Source organism: Podarcis filfolensis, assembly GCF_964270895.1.
Source record: "Podarcis filfolensis genome assembly, chromosome: 7".
Classification (NCBI taxonomy): domain Eukaryota; kingdom Metazoa; phylum Chordata; class Lepidosauria; order Squamata; family Lacertidae; genus Podarcis; species Podarcis filfolensis.
In genome coordinates, this window is record NC_139603.1 from 77430085 (window position 1) to 77447291 (window position 17207).

At 43.8% G+C, this 17207-nt stretch overlaps 1 protein-coding gene across 2 annotated transcripts in view; it reads left to right on the forward strand.

Moving 5' to 3' along the window:
• Positions 1-17207, forward strand: part of FER1L6 (fer-1 like family member 6) — a 117348-nt gene that overhangs the window by 11375 nt on the left and 88766 nt on the right. The window contains exons 1-6 of one of the 2 annotated variants that reach the window (XM_083621803.1): positions 4124-4203; positions 11660-11742; positions 13917-14046; positions 16174-16228; positions 16326-16457; positions 16814-16876. In XM_083621803.1, coding sequence (XP_083477929.1) covers positions 4163-4203; positions 11660-11742; positions 13917-14046; positions 16174-16228; positions 16326-16457; positions 16814-16876 — 504 coding nt within the window. In that variant the 5' untranslated portion in view covers positions 4124-4162. Of the gene's footprint in view, positions 1-4123; positions 4204-11659; positions 11743-13916; positions 14047-16173; positions 16229-16325; positions 16458-16813; positions 16877-17207 lie in introns of those variants that run through there. The other variant, XM_083621804.1, reaches the window with a different exon arrangement.

Below are 17207 nucleotides of genomic sequence, written 5' to 3' on the forward strand. Positions count from 1 at the left end.
TTATCTTCAGCATTTCGATTTTCTAGGGACCAGTAAAAAAGAACAAGGAAATGCGAATTGCTCATTGGTTGAAGGTAGGGGTGGGCAAATAAATGTGCTTTGGTTTTGCTCAGTTTCTCACTTTTCCGCTCTGAAGCTCAGCTCTCCAGATTTCTACACTAGTTTGCAATTAAAAAAAAAGTTTTCATGAAAATTATAGTCTTAATTTCTCCAAACAGGTGCATTTTTGCAAAGTACATTCTGCTAACATACTGCATTTCTGTATGTTATTTTCACTAATGTTTGCATTTATCTGCACACTTGACCCTAGTGTGTACAATTTTTTGTACATTACATAGCTGGAGAGCTACAAAATTCATAGGAGTGCACATCATTTTGAAAATTGCAAATTATTTAAATTTACCTTTAAATGCAAACTGAATTAGGTTTCTCTCTCATCCCTATATGGAGGTCCATGCCTTGCCATAAGAAGGCTGAACTGGAGTCATTTTTCAGTTCAGTGGAAATGCCTCTTCTTGCTTAAGCCTGATAAAAATGGCTTGTGGCTAGATTCAGTTCCCACCTAAATTTATCACAATGTCCAAATAAACACCTCCTTTGTCAACAGAGCAGAGTTTCTGTTTAACAGAGGCGGGGGGAACAGAAGGATAAATTAATAACAGCGTACTTTCTAGTTAATGACAATTGATGAGTAATTTGATACCACTTTCCATTCTTCAAAATGAGTGCAAGTTTCCTAGGAATATTATGAATATGAATCTAAGTAATTCAAGTTTCAGGCCCTGTTCCACTAGAGCTTGGGAACAGGGGCAAAGGTATTTTTTCCTGCCATAATATACTTATTTGCCTGGGAGTAAGTCCCACTGAACCCAAATAAATTTTAAAATATATTTTCAGGTTGCACAAGTCTTTTCTATTCACCAATCAAAGGATCATAGCAATCTTAATTGTTGCAACCCAACGTCACCATCCTGAACCAATCAAAACAATTTGGCTCTTCAGAATAGCTGTCATTATAATACTGGGATGCGGGTGGCGCTGTGGGTAAAACCTCAGTGCCTAGGACTTGCCGATTGCATGGTCGGCGGTTCGAATCCCCGCGGCGGGGTGCGCTCCCGTAATTCGGTCCCAGCACCTGCCAACCTAGCAGTTCGAAAGCACCCTTAAGTGCAAGTAGATAAAGAGGTACCGCTTACCAGCGGGAAGGTAAACGGCGTTCTGTGTGTTGCGCTGGCTCGCCAGATGCAGCTTGTCACGCTGGCCACGTGACCCGGAAGTGTCTGTGGACAGCGCTGGCTCCCAGCCTCTAGAGTGAGATGAGCGCACAACCCTAGAGTCTGTCAAGACTGGCCCGTACGGGCAGGGGTACCTTTACCTATAATACCATGTGATTACATACAACAATTTTTCAGTGTCTTTCTTTATGAAGACTTTGACTGATTTTCCTGTTCTTTAAAAGTCTTCCAATGTCCTCTTTCATCTGTCTACGAAACAATTCAAGATTAATCACAGTTGCCATGCCCAGTCGATTCTCTTTCCATGCATACAGTGGCCACCATTGATTCTAACAGTTTATTCTTTTCAGTGCTCTGGAACGGATATTCACTATGTACAGTACCTAAAAGCAGGTAGTTCTCAGTGGCTTGCGGTGAAATTTTTCATAGGGGAGCAGTAATGCGTGTGACATTGTGATGCCCTGATGTTGTGCACATGAACATTGTGCCTACCTCCCTAAGCTGGTCAGAAGCTTCCCAGGCTTTGGGAAGGAGGCACTGGGGAACATTTAGGGGACTAGCCTAGTCCCCTTAGAGTCCAGTGACCACACGCCACTGTTCTGTACTGTAAAAGACAGGTGTAGGCCCTTTTAGTTTAGCTAGGCCATAGCCTAAAAAGAAAACAGAATCATCAAAATCAGGCATAGGGAAACTACAGCCCTCCAGATGTTTGGGATTACAATTCCCATCATCCCTGGCCACGGGTCCTGTTAGCTAGGGATGATGGGAATTGTAGTCCCAAACATCTGGAGGGCCGGAGTTTGCCTATGCCTGATCGAAATGATACAATTTTATGAAATTGTTAATTTCTCCAACATTCCCCTCTTCGTTTTTGAAAGGAATGTGTGTCCTGATTCATTTCAACATGGCACCTTTTTTTGACAGAATTTTTTTTCTCACATGAAAGTACCTACCCTGCATAGTAAATGCCATACAATATGAGTACAATGCTTAGAGTTGCTCTCCACATATCCATTAGTGACATGTCAACATTGTCCAGCTTGTGCCAACCATATTAGGGCTGGACAATAGGAAATGACTGTTTTGTTTGTACCATCCTGAAGAGGATTTAACAACAACTATGCTTGATTTCTGAGTGGAATTTGCAGTGATTTTATTAAATTCAAAACTAAGCATTTGGGTTTAACTCAGGGGTGTCACTGGCACACGGCTCACTGGTGGGTTACATGATATCTACTCACAAAACCAGTAGTTGCTTTTATTTAAAGCTGAAGTAATGGCTAAAAGCGTATGACTTTATAAGCTTTTAGGGAGTGCTGTATCTTTAATTAAAAGCTTCTTCCTTCAGCTTCTACCATTGTTATCACTTTCTGTTCAGTGTAGCTGTAGGATTGATGATGAAATGCCCTTTAAATAAACCCTTTTCATCGAAGAGGATTTGTGTGAAGTTGTGCTATTAGCCCAGGGGTCAGCAAACTTTTTCAGCAGGGGGCTGGTCCAATGTCTCTCAGACCTTGTGGGGGGCCGGACTATATTTTGAAAAAAATAAATAAAATGAATGAATTCCTATGCCCCACAAATAACCCAGAGATGCATTTTAAATAAAAGGACACATTCTACCCATGTAAAAACATGCTGATTCCTGGACCATCCGCAGGCCAGATTTAGAAGGCGATTGAGCTGGATCCGGCCCCTGGGCCTTAGTTTGCCTACCCAAGTATTAGCCTCTCTCCTGGTATTGCGCTCAGATGTCTGCACAGGAATCAGGAACAGCTACTCATATGCAACGGGTTCTCTTCATATTCTTCTAGTTAACTTTCTGATGTTGGTGATGCTGGCCTGTATTGGCTTCACAATACGTGGGCTTGGCCAGTCAGGCAGACTCCTTTCCTATTATATGGACCCCCTTCATGTGTTTTATACATGAATAGGACCTTTGGTACGGTGTTAATTAGTACCCCCCCCATTATTTCCCTCTTTTATAGTGAAAAAGTGGTGTTTCGCTGTAAAAGAAAGAAATGTATTTGAACTAGTCATTAAATCAAGGAGGAAGCTACTAACTAATGTTGCTGGGGACCTTTGTAGAACATTCGAGAAAGGTCATGGCCATAGGGAAGGGCACTAATAGATAATACAACACTATATTCACTGCGGTGTAGAAGTATGGAAGTGAGAGCTGGACCGTAAAGAAGGCTGATCGCCGAAGAATTGATGCTTTTGAATTATGGTGCTGGAGGAGACTCTTGAGAGTCCCATGGACTGCAAGAAGAACAAACCTCTCCATTCTTAAGGAAATCAGCCCTGAGTGCTCACTGGAAGGACAGATCCTGAAGCTGAGGCTCCAGTACTTTGGCCACCTCATGAGAAGAGAAGACTCCCTGGAAAAGACCCTGGTGTTGGGAAAGATGGAGGGCACAAGGAGAAGGGGATGACAGAGGACGAGATGGTTGGACAGTGTTCTCGAAGCTACCAGCATGAGTTTGACCAAACTGTGGGAGGCAGTGGAAGACAGGAGTGCCTGGCATACTCTGGTCCATGGGGTCACGAAGAGTTAGACACGGCTAAACGACAAAACAACAAGAAGAAGAAGCACAGTTCTATTTCTGCTTCCACCTGATTTCGGAACAGCAATGTGTGACTGCGGTTCTCAAGAATTCTTCTGTGGAAGCAACCTACCAGTTTTGTGGCCGGTGAAGCATTCCCCCCCCCCATCCCTTATTTCATGCCCGGCAATTGAAAAGCAAAAGTTACCAGCTGAGCCAAGGAAATCTAATGTTTGCACAAGCAGCAGGTTCTGCATTCCAGGACTGTGTTTGCAGATCTGACTAACCCATCATTTAGGAGTAAATAAATCTCAAAGACAGCTATAAGGCGGGGGGAACAGGCGCAAGATGTAAAAGGCAAGCACTGGGAGGGACGCATTAGTCATGGAGTCGGAGTCCTCAGGGAACACTCCACCATCACACAGGTAAAGTGAAAGGATACTTTGGGATTAGCTGCTGTGTGTTTTTAAGAATACTGTGCAGCTGGTTAAGTTTGTCTGTTTATCTGGGAGCAAGCTCCATCAAATGCAACAGGACTTACTTCCAAGTAAGCATGCATTGGGTCGGGCTGCATCCTAACTACATTTTTTCATTTTCTGGGTTTGGTCACCTGTTTTGTCGCTGTGGTTCCAGTCCAAAGTTCTACAGATGTTGTCAGTGCCCCTAACTCTGATCTGCTTGCTTGTGCTGTCCCTGTCAGCTAGGAACACATATAATATAAATTGGGGGTGGGCTGGTTTGGATGTCCTGCAGTGACATGTAATACGTGCCTTTCCCTGACAACTCTGCCATGATGGCCAAGTTACTGCAGATTTGGTTCTCAGAATGTTGCTAGCATGTACTGAATACTGAGATTCTGCAAATGTTGATATTTGATAAATGGTATGTTGGAATCAAAAGAATGCACTTGCAACATCTAAATGTGAAAATGCAAGTTCTTAGTTGTGGGGGGGGGACTTTTTTAAAGGCAATGCTTCATTAATTTCAGAAAATTTATTGTCAGTCAACTCTTGTTTTGCTTTGTTTTTATGTACTTAATCTTAGAATTTATTTTTTGGTAGTACAGTGGTACCTCGGATTAAGAACTCAGATTAAGAACTAAATTGCACTTTGCTCATGCACAGAAGCACTGAATCGCAACCTGCAGGTGTGCAGATGCGCCGCTGCAGGTTGCGAACGCTGCGGGTTGCGAACGTGCATCCCGCATGGATCACGTTCGCAACCCGAGCGTCCACTGTATGTAAGATTTAGGTAGGTAGCCATGTTGGTCTGACGCAGTCGAAATAAGTAAAAAAATACCCAGAACAAACTTAGATGGTCTCTAAGGCACTACTGGACATTTTTTTTAATTTTTACATTTATTTAGACTATGTAAAATCTTTGCTGTGGGGCTCCCCAGTGTTAGAAATCCCAAATAATTCAGTATACTGTGGTACCTCGGGTTAAGAACTTAATTTGTTCTGGAGGTCCGTTCTGGAGGTCCATTCTTAACCTGAAACTGTTCTTAACCTGAGGTACCACTTTAGCTAATGGGGCCTCCTGCTGCTGCCGCTGTGCCACTGCTGCGCAATTTCTGTTCTCATTCTGAAGCAACGTTCTTAACCCGAGGTACTATTTCTGGGTTAGCAGAGTTTGTAACCTGAAGTGTCTGTAACCTGAAGCGTCTGTAACCCGAGGTACCACTGTACTGAATTTATACTGTGTTTGTTAAATGGTTGATTTTTGTCGTATTTGAATCTACCAACGTGCTCCGTATTTCATATATTTGTATTTTGATGTTTTGAATGTATGCTGTAAGCCGCTTTGGACACAGCTCATTGTAGAAAAGCGCCATATAAGTAAACTTAATCAACCAACCAACCAACCAACCAACCAACCAGATTATTGGACCTTGAATGTATTCAGGCTCCACAGAGAGTAATGCAACAGGGTACTTACACTCTGCAGGACTCTGAAACGCAGGGCTGAAAGCAAGTTTTCTCCTAGTTCAAGCGAAGAGAGGGAGAGTCGAGTCAGTGTAGTGCACTGTTAATTCACTATGCTTGAATGGACATCATTGTTAGGGCATGCTGCTGTGAATTGGGTGGAAGTTATTCCCTTGATTTGGCTCATTTTCTATTGTGTCACAAGCCTTTTGCTTATCTAAAGATGAAGCTTATCGTTTTTCCTCTGTGCAGTGCTTGAGAAGCTTCAGTCCAAGCCAGACAATCACACCTAGTGGAATTAAGTGTGTAACTGTGTGGTCTGAAGCCTCACTGTTTTCATGGCAATTTAAGTAGAATTTGTAACCCACGTTCTGCGCAAGAAAAACCTAAATTCTGTGATACCTATAAATTTCAAGTCTATTTCAGGTATAGAAATATTTGGTGCATATTATGCAGGTTATGCAACAGTGGTGCTGGCAGGGGAAATAGGGACATTCCGGGGTCAAATCAGAAGTCAGGATGGCTTTTGTAATTCCGGGACTGTCCCTGGAAAATAGGGACACTTGTTTCACAGAAGCATGCAAGCAGGGTTACTCTATCCCGCTGCATAAATCATTCTGCTTAAATTCCTTCATATTTTACATCATTAGCGGCGTGTCTTTTCATACAATTACAAACATGGAAATAGCAGTTTAGCCAAAGATTGTTGCGATCCCTGTCAAAGGCTGGCAGTGGCTGCCATGCCTGTCTTTGCATAAATGTGCTGTTAAAGCTTCGCAAATGTGCTTTCAGTTCCTTAAAGATGAAGGCATTTAGGATGGGCTATTTCATTCACAATCCTGGGAATCAGCACCTTCAGTTTCTAGCTTGTCTATTTATTTCCCACGGTCTCCGCTACGCTGGGTTAGATATTAATGGTGTGCATTATGCAAAACAGCCCCATTCTGATAGTGGAAACCCATAAAGCTGTCTTATGGCCATGTGTTTTGAAAAGCACCTAAGTATCAGCTAGAAGGGAGATTCCTTGAGCCCATGTCAGGGATGAGAAAAACCTTATGCAGGAATCGTTTGAGCAATGGTAAAAAAAATAAGAAGAGCCCTACAGCATCCAATCCAAGGCCCATTTAGTCCAGAATCCTGTTACCCATAGTAGCCAATCAGATGCTTCTGGAAAAGCCACAGGCAAGACATGAAGGGAATATCCTTGTCCCATTCTTGCTCCCCAGCAGATAGGACTATCCAGTAGCTTCTGAAATGGGAGGCTGCATGCATTACTGTGTTTTTAATATTTTGTTGTAAGCTGCCCAGAGTGGCTGGAGCAACCCAGTCAGATGGGCATAATATAAATACTATATTATTATTATTATTATTATTATTATTATTATTATTATTAACATCAACCCTCCTTGGTTAGAATTTTCCAGTCTCAGACTGAAGTTTCTCATTCTGGTCAGATGCTAGAAGAGTAGTTGATTGGAATTGATTGAACTTAACATGCAGAATAAGAGAACAAGAAGAACATACATTTAAAGAAGACTGAAAAATGTTTATTGAATATATGGGGGTGGGGAATTGTGTACACTTGAAAACGCTGGCAGCATTAAGATAAATTCATAATAATAATAATTTAATAATTTATTATTTATACCCCGCCCATCTGGCTGGGTTTTCCCAGCAGTGTAAATAAGTGTAAATAAGATTTGATGGATGTAATGGAATTTCTGAACGGTTTAGTATATGTAAAATATGCAGGGATTTATGGTATGCTAAATGAACCATGGAAAGAGAAGAAGGGAAGCCGTTGATATTTTAAAGATGTTTAAATGAGTATTCAAAATTGTAAAACAGAAAATTTTATAAAAATTGTATGAAAAAAGAGGCTCATAGAAGTATATAGTTGGAAGAGATCTTGGATGTCATCTAGTCTAATGCAGGAATATGTGGCTACAATCTCCTCCAAGCATCTTCCAGTGATGGAGAGCCCAACACCTCCCAACGAAGCTTGCTTGACCTGGAAAGGAGCAGGGCAAGGGGGGAAACCACTTAGAGAGCCATGTTTTCTAGGCACAACACAAGTGGAAGTGTGAAGAAGCTCTGAGAGTGTGGGATGCGATGCTCTTTTGCCCTTCTTTGCCCTTCCTCACTGAGGAAGCTGGCAGGGCGCTGAGGCAGCTGTAGCTGTTGCAGGCAAAGGACCCCTGGACGGTTAAGTCCAGCCAAAGGCAACTAGGGGTTGCGGCGCTCATTTCGTTTTCAGGCTGAGGGAGCTGCCGTTTGTCCACAGACAGCTTTTTAGATCATGTGGCCAGCATGACTAAACCACTTCTGGCACAACAGAACACCGTGACGGAAACCAGAGCGCACAGAAATGCTGTTTACCTTCCCGCCACAGCGGTACCTATTTATCTACTTGCACTGGTGTGCTTTCGAACTGCTAGGTTGGCAGGAGCTGGGACAGAGCAATGGGAGCTCACCCCGTCATGGGGATTTGAACCGCCGACCTTCTGATCGGCAAGCCCAAGAGGCTCAGTGGTTTAGACCACAGCGCCATCCACATTCCTGCTGTAGCTGTTAATGTGAGCCAGTGCAGCGAGGTGTCATGGCTACTCACATCTCTGTGGCTTCTTTGTTACCTCCCATTGACCACCGTTCCTCTCCACCCCTAGGAACAATGATGAGTCCTGAGGAGCAACATATTGAGGAGGCTTCTGTTTTTTAGCCAGAAGTCTCTTCAGATGGATGCTATACCGAAAGCTGAGCAAAACTGGGGTCCCCACCCCCGCACCCCCCAAAAAGGACTCCAATTCCAGGGCAGAAGTGGGTTTTGCTGTGCAAGAGTAATTCACCTTTAATTTGTGCAAATTTGGCCAGTATGTGATTGAATCCCACCTGAAAATAGCAACAGCCTGGAAGGACCCCTTCTAGAAAAAAATTTACTGAGAAATTTGCTGGATGTGTTACCAAAGTCCCCTGCAGCAGAAACAAGTTGGTAACTCATCTCACTCTTTCAGATTCAGATGCCTTCGCCTGAGCTTTCCCCCCTGTAATTAATTCATGTACTTTGGCTGTTCTGGAAATAAGATATAACTGATCAGGTAACAAAAACTCCTGCCTGTTGAGGTCTCTGTAACCTAAATACATTTAGTTTAGTTGCAAACTAAGGTACGAGCTGCAAATATTACTAGCTTGCTATTACTAGCTTGACTAGTGGGGTGCCACAGGGTTGTGTCTTGGGCCCGGTCTTATTCAACATCTTTATCAACGACTTGGATGATGGACTCAAGGGCATCCTGATCAAATTTGCAGATGACACCAAACTGGGAGGCGTGGCTAACACCCCAGAGGACAGGATCACACTTCAAAACGACCTTGACAGATTAGAGAACTGGGCCAAAACAAACAAGATGAATTTTAACAGGGAGAAATGTAAAGTATTGCACTTGGGCAAAAAAAATGAGAGGCACAAATACAAGATGGGTGACACCTGGCTTGAGAGCAGTACATGTGAAAAGGATCTAGGAGTCTTGGTTGACCACAAACTTGACATGAGCCAACGGTGTGACGCGGCAGCTAAAAAAGCCAATGCAATTCTGGGCTGCATCAATAGGAGTATAGCATCTACATCAAGGGTTGGGCTCAATGGCCCTTGTGGTCTCTTCCAACTCTATGATTCTATGATTCTATGATTCTATTACTCAGGTAAGAAACCTGATCTGCTGTGTGGACCGATGGTGTCAAATAGCATGGGAAACAGCCTTATTACAAAAACTAACCAATAAACTGAAACTGACATGGGGACAAATAGAAGAAGATGCCTTCACCCCGGTATGGCTCCCCTTTTTTTACATACACAGCCCAACAAGACAACGAATCCAGCATACGAATCAATATGGCTTACCTGATCCAAAACACCCACCCACCCCACTCACACATGAAAACAAAGTTCACAGCCAATCACAAACAAACAACCACACTCTAGGCCAACCCCAACCTCTCTCACCACAAGTGAATAGTAAAGAGAACCAAGCAACGCTGACACAAAACCCCACACATACACTAAGTAGAACAGAAGCATTGACACCTGACCTCACCACCACTCACCATGCCCCCTCCACTTCTTCCCCCTTTTCTTCCTAATGTAACACTAATGTCTCAACAAATGAAACTGATCTGTAGAAAATGTAACTTGAAAAAAGAGACATTGCACATACTTTTGTAAACCAAGAAATCTTTAATAAAAAAAAAACACAGAAACACGATCTCCTGTTTCACCAGCATGTCCCCAATTGATGCCAACCGCCTAATTCATAATTCTGTACCAAGAAAAACCGTTTCCTGCAAACTGTACAGCTTATACAAGTTTAGACCAATTTGCCTAATTACTTTCCGTTTGTATAAGTTGTTCTGCTTCTGCTGCTCATGAGAAGAGGCAAGAAGTTAATATTCTGGCTTCAGGCATTACCCATTTACTGTTAAACGTACAGTTAAGGGTGGAAACATTTTTTTTATTTAAACAAAGCAGGAAAGTCACTTCCACACTACACATCTGAAGAACTTTTTTTTTCTTCAAAGAATCCTGGGCACCATAGTTTAGCCTTCATGGTGCTATAGTTCCCAGCACCCTCTCAAGATTCTTTCAGGGAAGACAAGTGCATTCAATATGCATAAAATGTGTGACATGGATGTGGCCAAAGAAATTCAGCTGTGTGTCTTTGCAAGCCAGATCCTGTGCCCAGTATGGAATTTGGGACTTTTCCTGTCCTTGTGCGCTGTTATGACATACAGACTGCCCTGCTCAAGTGCAATACCACTGAAACAAGTTCGTTACCAGAAGATTGGGAAAAGTTTACCCAATATATGCAAAAACTAAGTGATAATCAAATTACGTTTGTAAGTTTTAAGGAAGCTCTGTGATGGGAAACGGTTAAAACGGTAGAAATGTGTAAAAAGTAATTAAGTGAAGGAATTTCAGATAAATTGAGGGAAGTCAAAAAAGAGAAGTAAGATGTAATTAAGATGTATGGAATGTACAAATTTGTTTTTATATTTGAAAACCAATAAAATATATAATAAAAAAAGAAACAAGTTCGTTACTGCACACAGAGGAAGCCAGATTTGTTGGTAGCAACATCATATCTACTAGCAGCAAACTCATTTTCAAAGTGTGGGTTGTTATGTAGCCAAAACAGCACTATCTATGCAAGGAGGTATCAGCAGCCTGGGTGCATCTCAAGCTCTGGGGTGGGTGGGTGGACTCTAAGAGAGGCTGCACTTCCTGCTTTGTGTTATGGTCCTCTTTGGCTGGAGATGGGTCTTGCTCACCACCAGGGAGTGGTCCATGTTGAAGTCAGCACTATGGTAGCTCCGTGTGACACCAACACTGTTCAGTGGCGATTGCCTGGTGACACTGAAGTCCAGCTGGTGCCAATGACCTGACCTTGTATGCCTCCAAAACACTCAGTGTTTTGCCTTGGTAGAAAACAACTTGTTCATAATGTTGTGATATGAGGACAGTCCAAGCATCCTTTGTTCATTCTCGTTCATATTCCAATACCAAAGTGGCCTATGCAGTTGTCTCATGTGTGATGGTCATCTCCACCTCTGGCATTGATATCTCCCACCAGGAATAGGTGTTCACAGTCTGAGACCTTCCTGATGGCCTGGTCTAGTTACTCATGTCAGAGCACATAGTGGGAATGTAAACACTCAAGATGTTAACTGGACCAAAGGTGGTTGAGGGAAAGCAAACATTCTGAGACCTCGGTTGGTGGTTCTGTCACAGACAATGGGGAGTTCCTCACTGCAAAGGTCATGAGCTGGGATATGAAAAACAATGGAGTATCTTGAAAGAGGCTGGCTGGCTGGGACCACTCCACACTCCAACGTTTTGTTGCAGGCCACAACTGTTTCTGTGACTGTTCTTTTTAAAATTCTATTTTTTTGTTTTGTTTTGCAGGAAAGGGTTGTTTGCTGGAATAAAGCTGAAGAAGAAGAAGAAAGGAGAGAAGGGATTAACGATAACAAACAAAGGAGCAGTGGGTAAGACCTACTAGGTCAATAATAGAGCTGGTTGGAATGGAGGACAAGTGTGAGATGATGTCACAGGGCAGTTATTTCAGCTGAGCCTCAGGGACAAGTGATAAAGTGAGTGATAAAATGTGATGTTTGCTTTAGTGAAACATGAACCCTGCCTACTTAGGGTGCTTCCAGCTGGAAGTGTCAGGAGGATCCTTGCAGGGCACAAGGGGACGGTGTTGTTCCCCATGCTGAAATGCCACGAGAGCTGATGCAGGGTAGTTGCTAAGGGACTGGGCTGCATATCAAGAAGTCTCTGGTTTCACCCCGATTGTGAACTCACTAGGCAAGCCGTGCCCTCTCAGCCTCTGTTTCTCCACATCTGCAACCTGGGGGAACATGGTGTGAGCTCAAGACTACGCAATTACACCAGTTGTTGTTGTTGTTGTTTAGTCATGTCCGACTCTTCATGACCCCATGGACCAGAGCATGCCAGGCACTCCTGTCTTCCACTGCCTCCTGCAGTTTGGTCAAACTCATGCTGGTAGCTTCCAGAACACTGTCCAACCATCTCATCCTCTGTCATCCCCTTCTCCTTGTGCCCTCCATCTTTCCCAACATCAGGGTCTTTTCCAAGGAGTCTTCTTTTCTCATGAGGTGGCCAAAGTATTGGAGCCTCAGCTTCAGGATCTGTCCTTCCAGCGAGCACTCAGGGCTGATTTCCTTCAGAATGGATAGGTTTGATCTTCTTGCAGTCCATGGGACTCTCAGGAGTCTCCTCCAGCACCATAATTCAAAAGCATCAATTCTTCAGCGATCAGCCTTCTTTATGGTCCAGCTCTCACTTCCATACACCACTACTGGGAAAACCATAACTTTAACTATACGGACCTTTGTTGGCAAGGTGGCAGAAACATCACCTTGCCAACAAATACACCAGTACAAAGTGTACTGGCTCTACTGGTGTCCCTGTGGAGCGCCAACCTTGCCACCATTCTCCCCATCCTGGTAAGCAGCCGTGACACCTGTTACAGGATGCCACCTGTTTCACCACATTGGCCGCTACTGTCTGTATGGATCTGAAGTTCATAAAACATCTAGCACCTGTTGGATGTTCCGAGTTTCAGGTCATAGGGCTGTTATTGATGGCATACCCTCCAACACAGTGAGGCCGAAATCCAGGACACCATATTCCGGGTCTGAAATCCCATGCAAGACAGACACATGACCTGTGCGAGATCGCAGTCCTGGAAAAGGCACTTTTTCGGGCATGGCAGCCAAAAATATGTGTTTTAGTGTGCCACACAAGATTGTCGACCCCCTCAAAAAATGTTTTTTGGGGGCAAGATCTTGACCTGAAATCGCACAAGAGCAAGGCCATCCAAAATGGCCACCATGTTCTTGTGGGGGAAAATGTATGGGTTTTTCCAGGGCAGTTGACAGATATGCGATGGTGCATAAGGACTGGCTGAGGAATGTGGGATCTGAACAGCAACAAGCAGGGGCTGTGTATCCCTACTGGCAAGTGACTAAATTGAAATGCCTTTGGTCCTGTATACCTGAAGGAGCGTCTCCACCCCCATCGTTCAGCCTGGACACTGAGGTCTAGCGCCAAGGGCCTTCTGGCGGTTCCCTCATTGCGAGAAGTCAAGTTACAGGGAACCAGACAGAGGGCCTTCTTGGTAGTGGTGCCCGCCCTGTGGAACGCCCTCCCATCAGATGTCAAGGAAATAAGCAACTATCTTATCTTTAAAAGACATCTAAAGGCAGCCCTGTTTAGGGAAGTTTTTAATATTTAATGCTGTATTGATTTTAACACTCGATTGGAAGCCGCCCAGGGTGGCTGGGGAAACTCAGCCAGATGGGCGGGGTATAAATAATAAATTATTATTATTATAATCTCTAAGTCTGTGTCCAATGAAACAGTTGTACTAGTGCAAGAAGGTTTAGCTGCTCACCCTCTTCTTTCTACGCACATCCCACACACCCTCTAAATCTGTTCCTGGGTTTTCCCCAACCCATTTACAGATTTATGGGGTATGCAGTGGGAAAGTCCATAGCAGCACAGCTAAAACTCCTTGGACTAGCAGAACTGTTTTGTTGGGTACCGCCCCAGAGTCTATATGTACAGGTGAATCACTCTTTCTTTCTTTCTTTCTTTCTTTCTTTCTTTCTTTCTTTCTTTCTTTCTTTCTCAGGTGAGCCTGATGACACCGATAGCCTACATCAGGAGTTCCTTACAGGTCAAGATGGGGAAGAGGGTGAAAATATGTATGATGACTCAGCCTCCACCAGTAGCTTTGGTGCCTCAGGGCCTCCCCAGAAGAGGTATTGTGCTGCAGGGTCACAAAATGGCCGCCCAGTCCCTCTGCCCTTGAGGAAGGCACTGCTGCTGTTGACACGGTCAATGACAGAACGCCAGTGTGCTCAAATAGCCTATCTCTTGGTCATTGTGCTTATACACAGTCTAATGGGATGTCCTTGTCAGCAAAATGTTGTCGCCACGAGACAGAACTGTCACTAGATGGAAGTCTGGGGTAGGAGAGAATGATGGGAGGAGAACCAGGAATACGCCCTGTCAACAAACATGGCGTGGAGAATGGACAGTAATTGTCACAGCCTTTCACAGAAACAAAGAGATCAATGGTCTTGGATGTAGACTTCGTTGTTGTCAGAATAAGGGCAGCTGCTGACTCCAGTGGAAATTGGACCAACCTTCAAAATCTGTTTTATAGCTAAAGCTGCAAAGTAAATGGAGCGATGTTTCTCTGACAGTGATATAAAGTGAAGAAATAAAACCATCTGCGTAGCAAGCAAACAGGCCCCTGTACATGCCTAATATTTCCTTTTTTCGTTGAGCTAACCCCAAAATCCCAAAGAGTGCTGGTTGAATCTGTCCATTTCTTTCTCTGTTCCTCATTTTTTTCCAGTCTCAAGTTCAGCTCTCCACATTTCCATATCAGTTTGTGATTTATTTGTTTTTCAAAAGTCCTTGTGAAAACTCACCAGAATCTTACTGCAAATTTCTCCTAACACACACTTTTTTTATGCAATGTCCCCTATTGTGCACATTGTTGCAAAGCAATTCTTCCTAATATCATGTGTTTCTATGCACATTTTACCCAAGTATATGCATTTTTGTACACATGACTTGGCAGGAGAACTGCATTGCAAAATTCAGATTTCAAAGAATGGCTGTGTTTTGTTTTGCAGCATGTTTTTAGAAAACTGGATAGATTTGTCTTTAAATGCAAACTCAATCAAATCTCTCTCCATCCCTATCATGTAGGTGTTATTCCACATATGGTAATAATCCCTGTCAGCACACCACCAACCATAGAGTTTTACAGCAACTGTAGGGAGATCAGCTGGACCAGCAAGGAAGCTTCTTAAGAAAGATAGGGTAGACCAGGCCAGCTGACAATCCTTGGTTTCTGTCCAAAATTCTGGGTTGTCTGTCAAGCTTGCTGACTGGTCTTAGCTAGTAGTTGAGCTGAGGCCCGCCATGTCTTCACACAGTAGCTGGTTCTGAGGGTCACTTATGAAATGCTGCATTTCTGTTCTTCGGCCGTCATGACCTCAATTTTCACACTAGTTTGTAGGAGCCACCAATGATCTATCTAGGCCAGGGTTTGGGTCTCCAGTTGTTTTTGGACTACAATTCACATAATTCTTGGCTGCTGGCCCTGCTAGCTATAGATGATGAGAGTTTTAGTCCAACAAGAGTTGGAGACCCAAGACTGGGAAACCCCAATCTAGGCATTTTGGTGCATTTCTTTTAGTTGAGCTCTGTACCATGTAATTCATATAAATGCAAAATCTAATTGAGAATGCTGTCCCAATCTGTATATTAATCTGGGAGATGCAATTTAGCTTAAAAATGCAAACCAGATGAAATCCTTCTTTATTCCCGCCTTTAACTATAACTCAGGGTTCTCCAAGCTTTCCTTCCCTTGGGCTGGTGTTTCGAGCAACGATTGCGTAGCGGGCTGGAGGGCAGGGGAGCATGCGCCCATACACGAGCACATGCGCTATTTCCGGCGCACTTCCGGGTTGGAGGAACACCGGAAATAGCTTGTGTGCATGCGCATGGGCCTCCTCTGACCCAGATGTGCACTGGAAAATGCTATTTCCGTGCACATCCGGGTTGGAAGAGGCTTGTGCGCACGCACACAAGCTATTTCCAGTGCTCCTCTGACCCAGAAGTGCGTCCCTGTGCTGTGCCATGCTGCGCCGCTATGAGCAGGTGGAGGTGGGCGGCAGCGGGGGTCGCTGTGGGCTGGATAAACAAGTCCCTCAGGCCTTATCCAGCCCCTGGGCCGTAGGTTGGTGACCCCTGCTATAACTCGTAACAGTATAGGTGCTAAGCTGAATCACATTCTAGTTGTTAAAAGATGGAAAAGGCACAACATCTTAAAGGCTGACCCATGTCCTTGTGTTCTGAAATGGAAACAGAGCGAAGGTGGAGTCAAAGGTCCATGAAGGCGAGGTGAAATCACAGAATTATCAGGTAAATTGGGGCAGGGAGGTTGTCCATTCCTATAACAAACGATTGAAGCCTCCCTCAGTAGGAAGCTACAAGCATATCCTTCATTTCATCCTCACAGATTGCCATAACCATCATTGAAGCCCGCCAACTCGTTGGTGAGAACATAGATCCCGTGGTGATTATTGAAATTGGCGATGAAAAGAAGCAGACAACCGTCAAAGAAGGAACCAATTCACCGTTTTACAATGAAGTATGCACTTTTCTCTATCACACAGTACTCTGGGGGTAGTCATTGCAGTGTCTTCTGGATGCGGTTGAACTCCCAGTTGCCATCACCCCTGAGCACCGGCCATGTTGGATGGGGCTGATGGAAGCTGAAGTTCAAAAACATGCAGAGGGCACCACGTTGGCCACCCCAATGTGCCAAGAACTGGCTTGGTTTTGTGTCCGTAAATGAATAAATAAAGTCAAAGCCAACTCTGCCCCCTGCTTTATGGTCTTCCATAAAGAATCCTGAGGACCGTAGTTTGAGAGTGGCTGAGACTTCTGTGAGAGAGAGATGTAATATATATTAACTTGAAATTCTGTGGTTTTTTCTTCCCACAGTATTTTGTGTTTGACTTCATTGGACCCCAAGTACATCTCTTTGACAAAATTATCAAGATCTCTGTGAGTATATGCATCTTTAGTTGGCCAGAAACGATTTGTTTTTCTGAACCAGGAAGCGTGGAGAATGATGACCAAAGAAGTGATGAGATCAGATTTCTCAATTATATAAAAGAGAGGGGAGACTTGTAGCTGGACAAACAGAAAACTGTTTTGACCATTTTTATACGGATAGTTTTGCTCATGCATTTTTAACATTGCCTTTTCGTCTTGGAGGTAAACAGTAATTGCAATCATCTATTAAATTACCAAGTCTTTTTTCTGCTTCTTGGTTCTTGCATTTTGCATGGCTCCCTTAACACAGCACTTAAGGCCAGGCTGTAAAACTCAACAG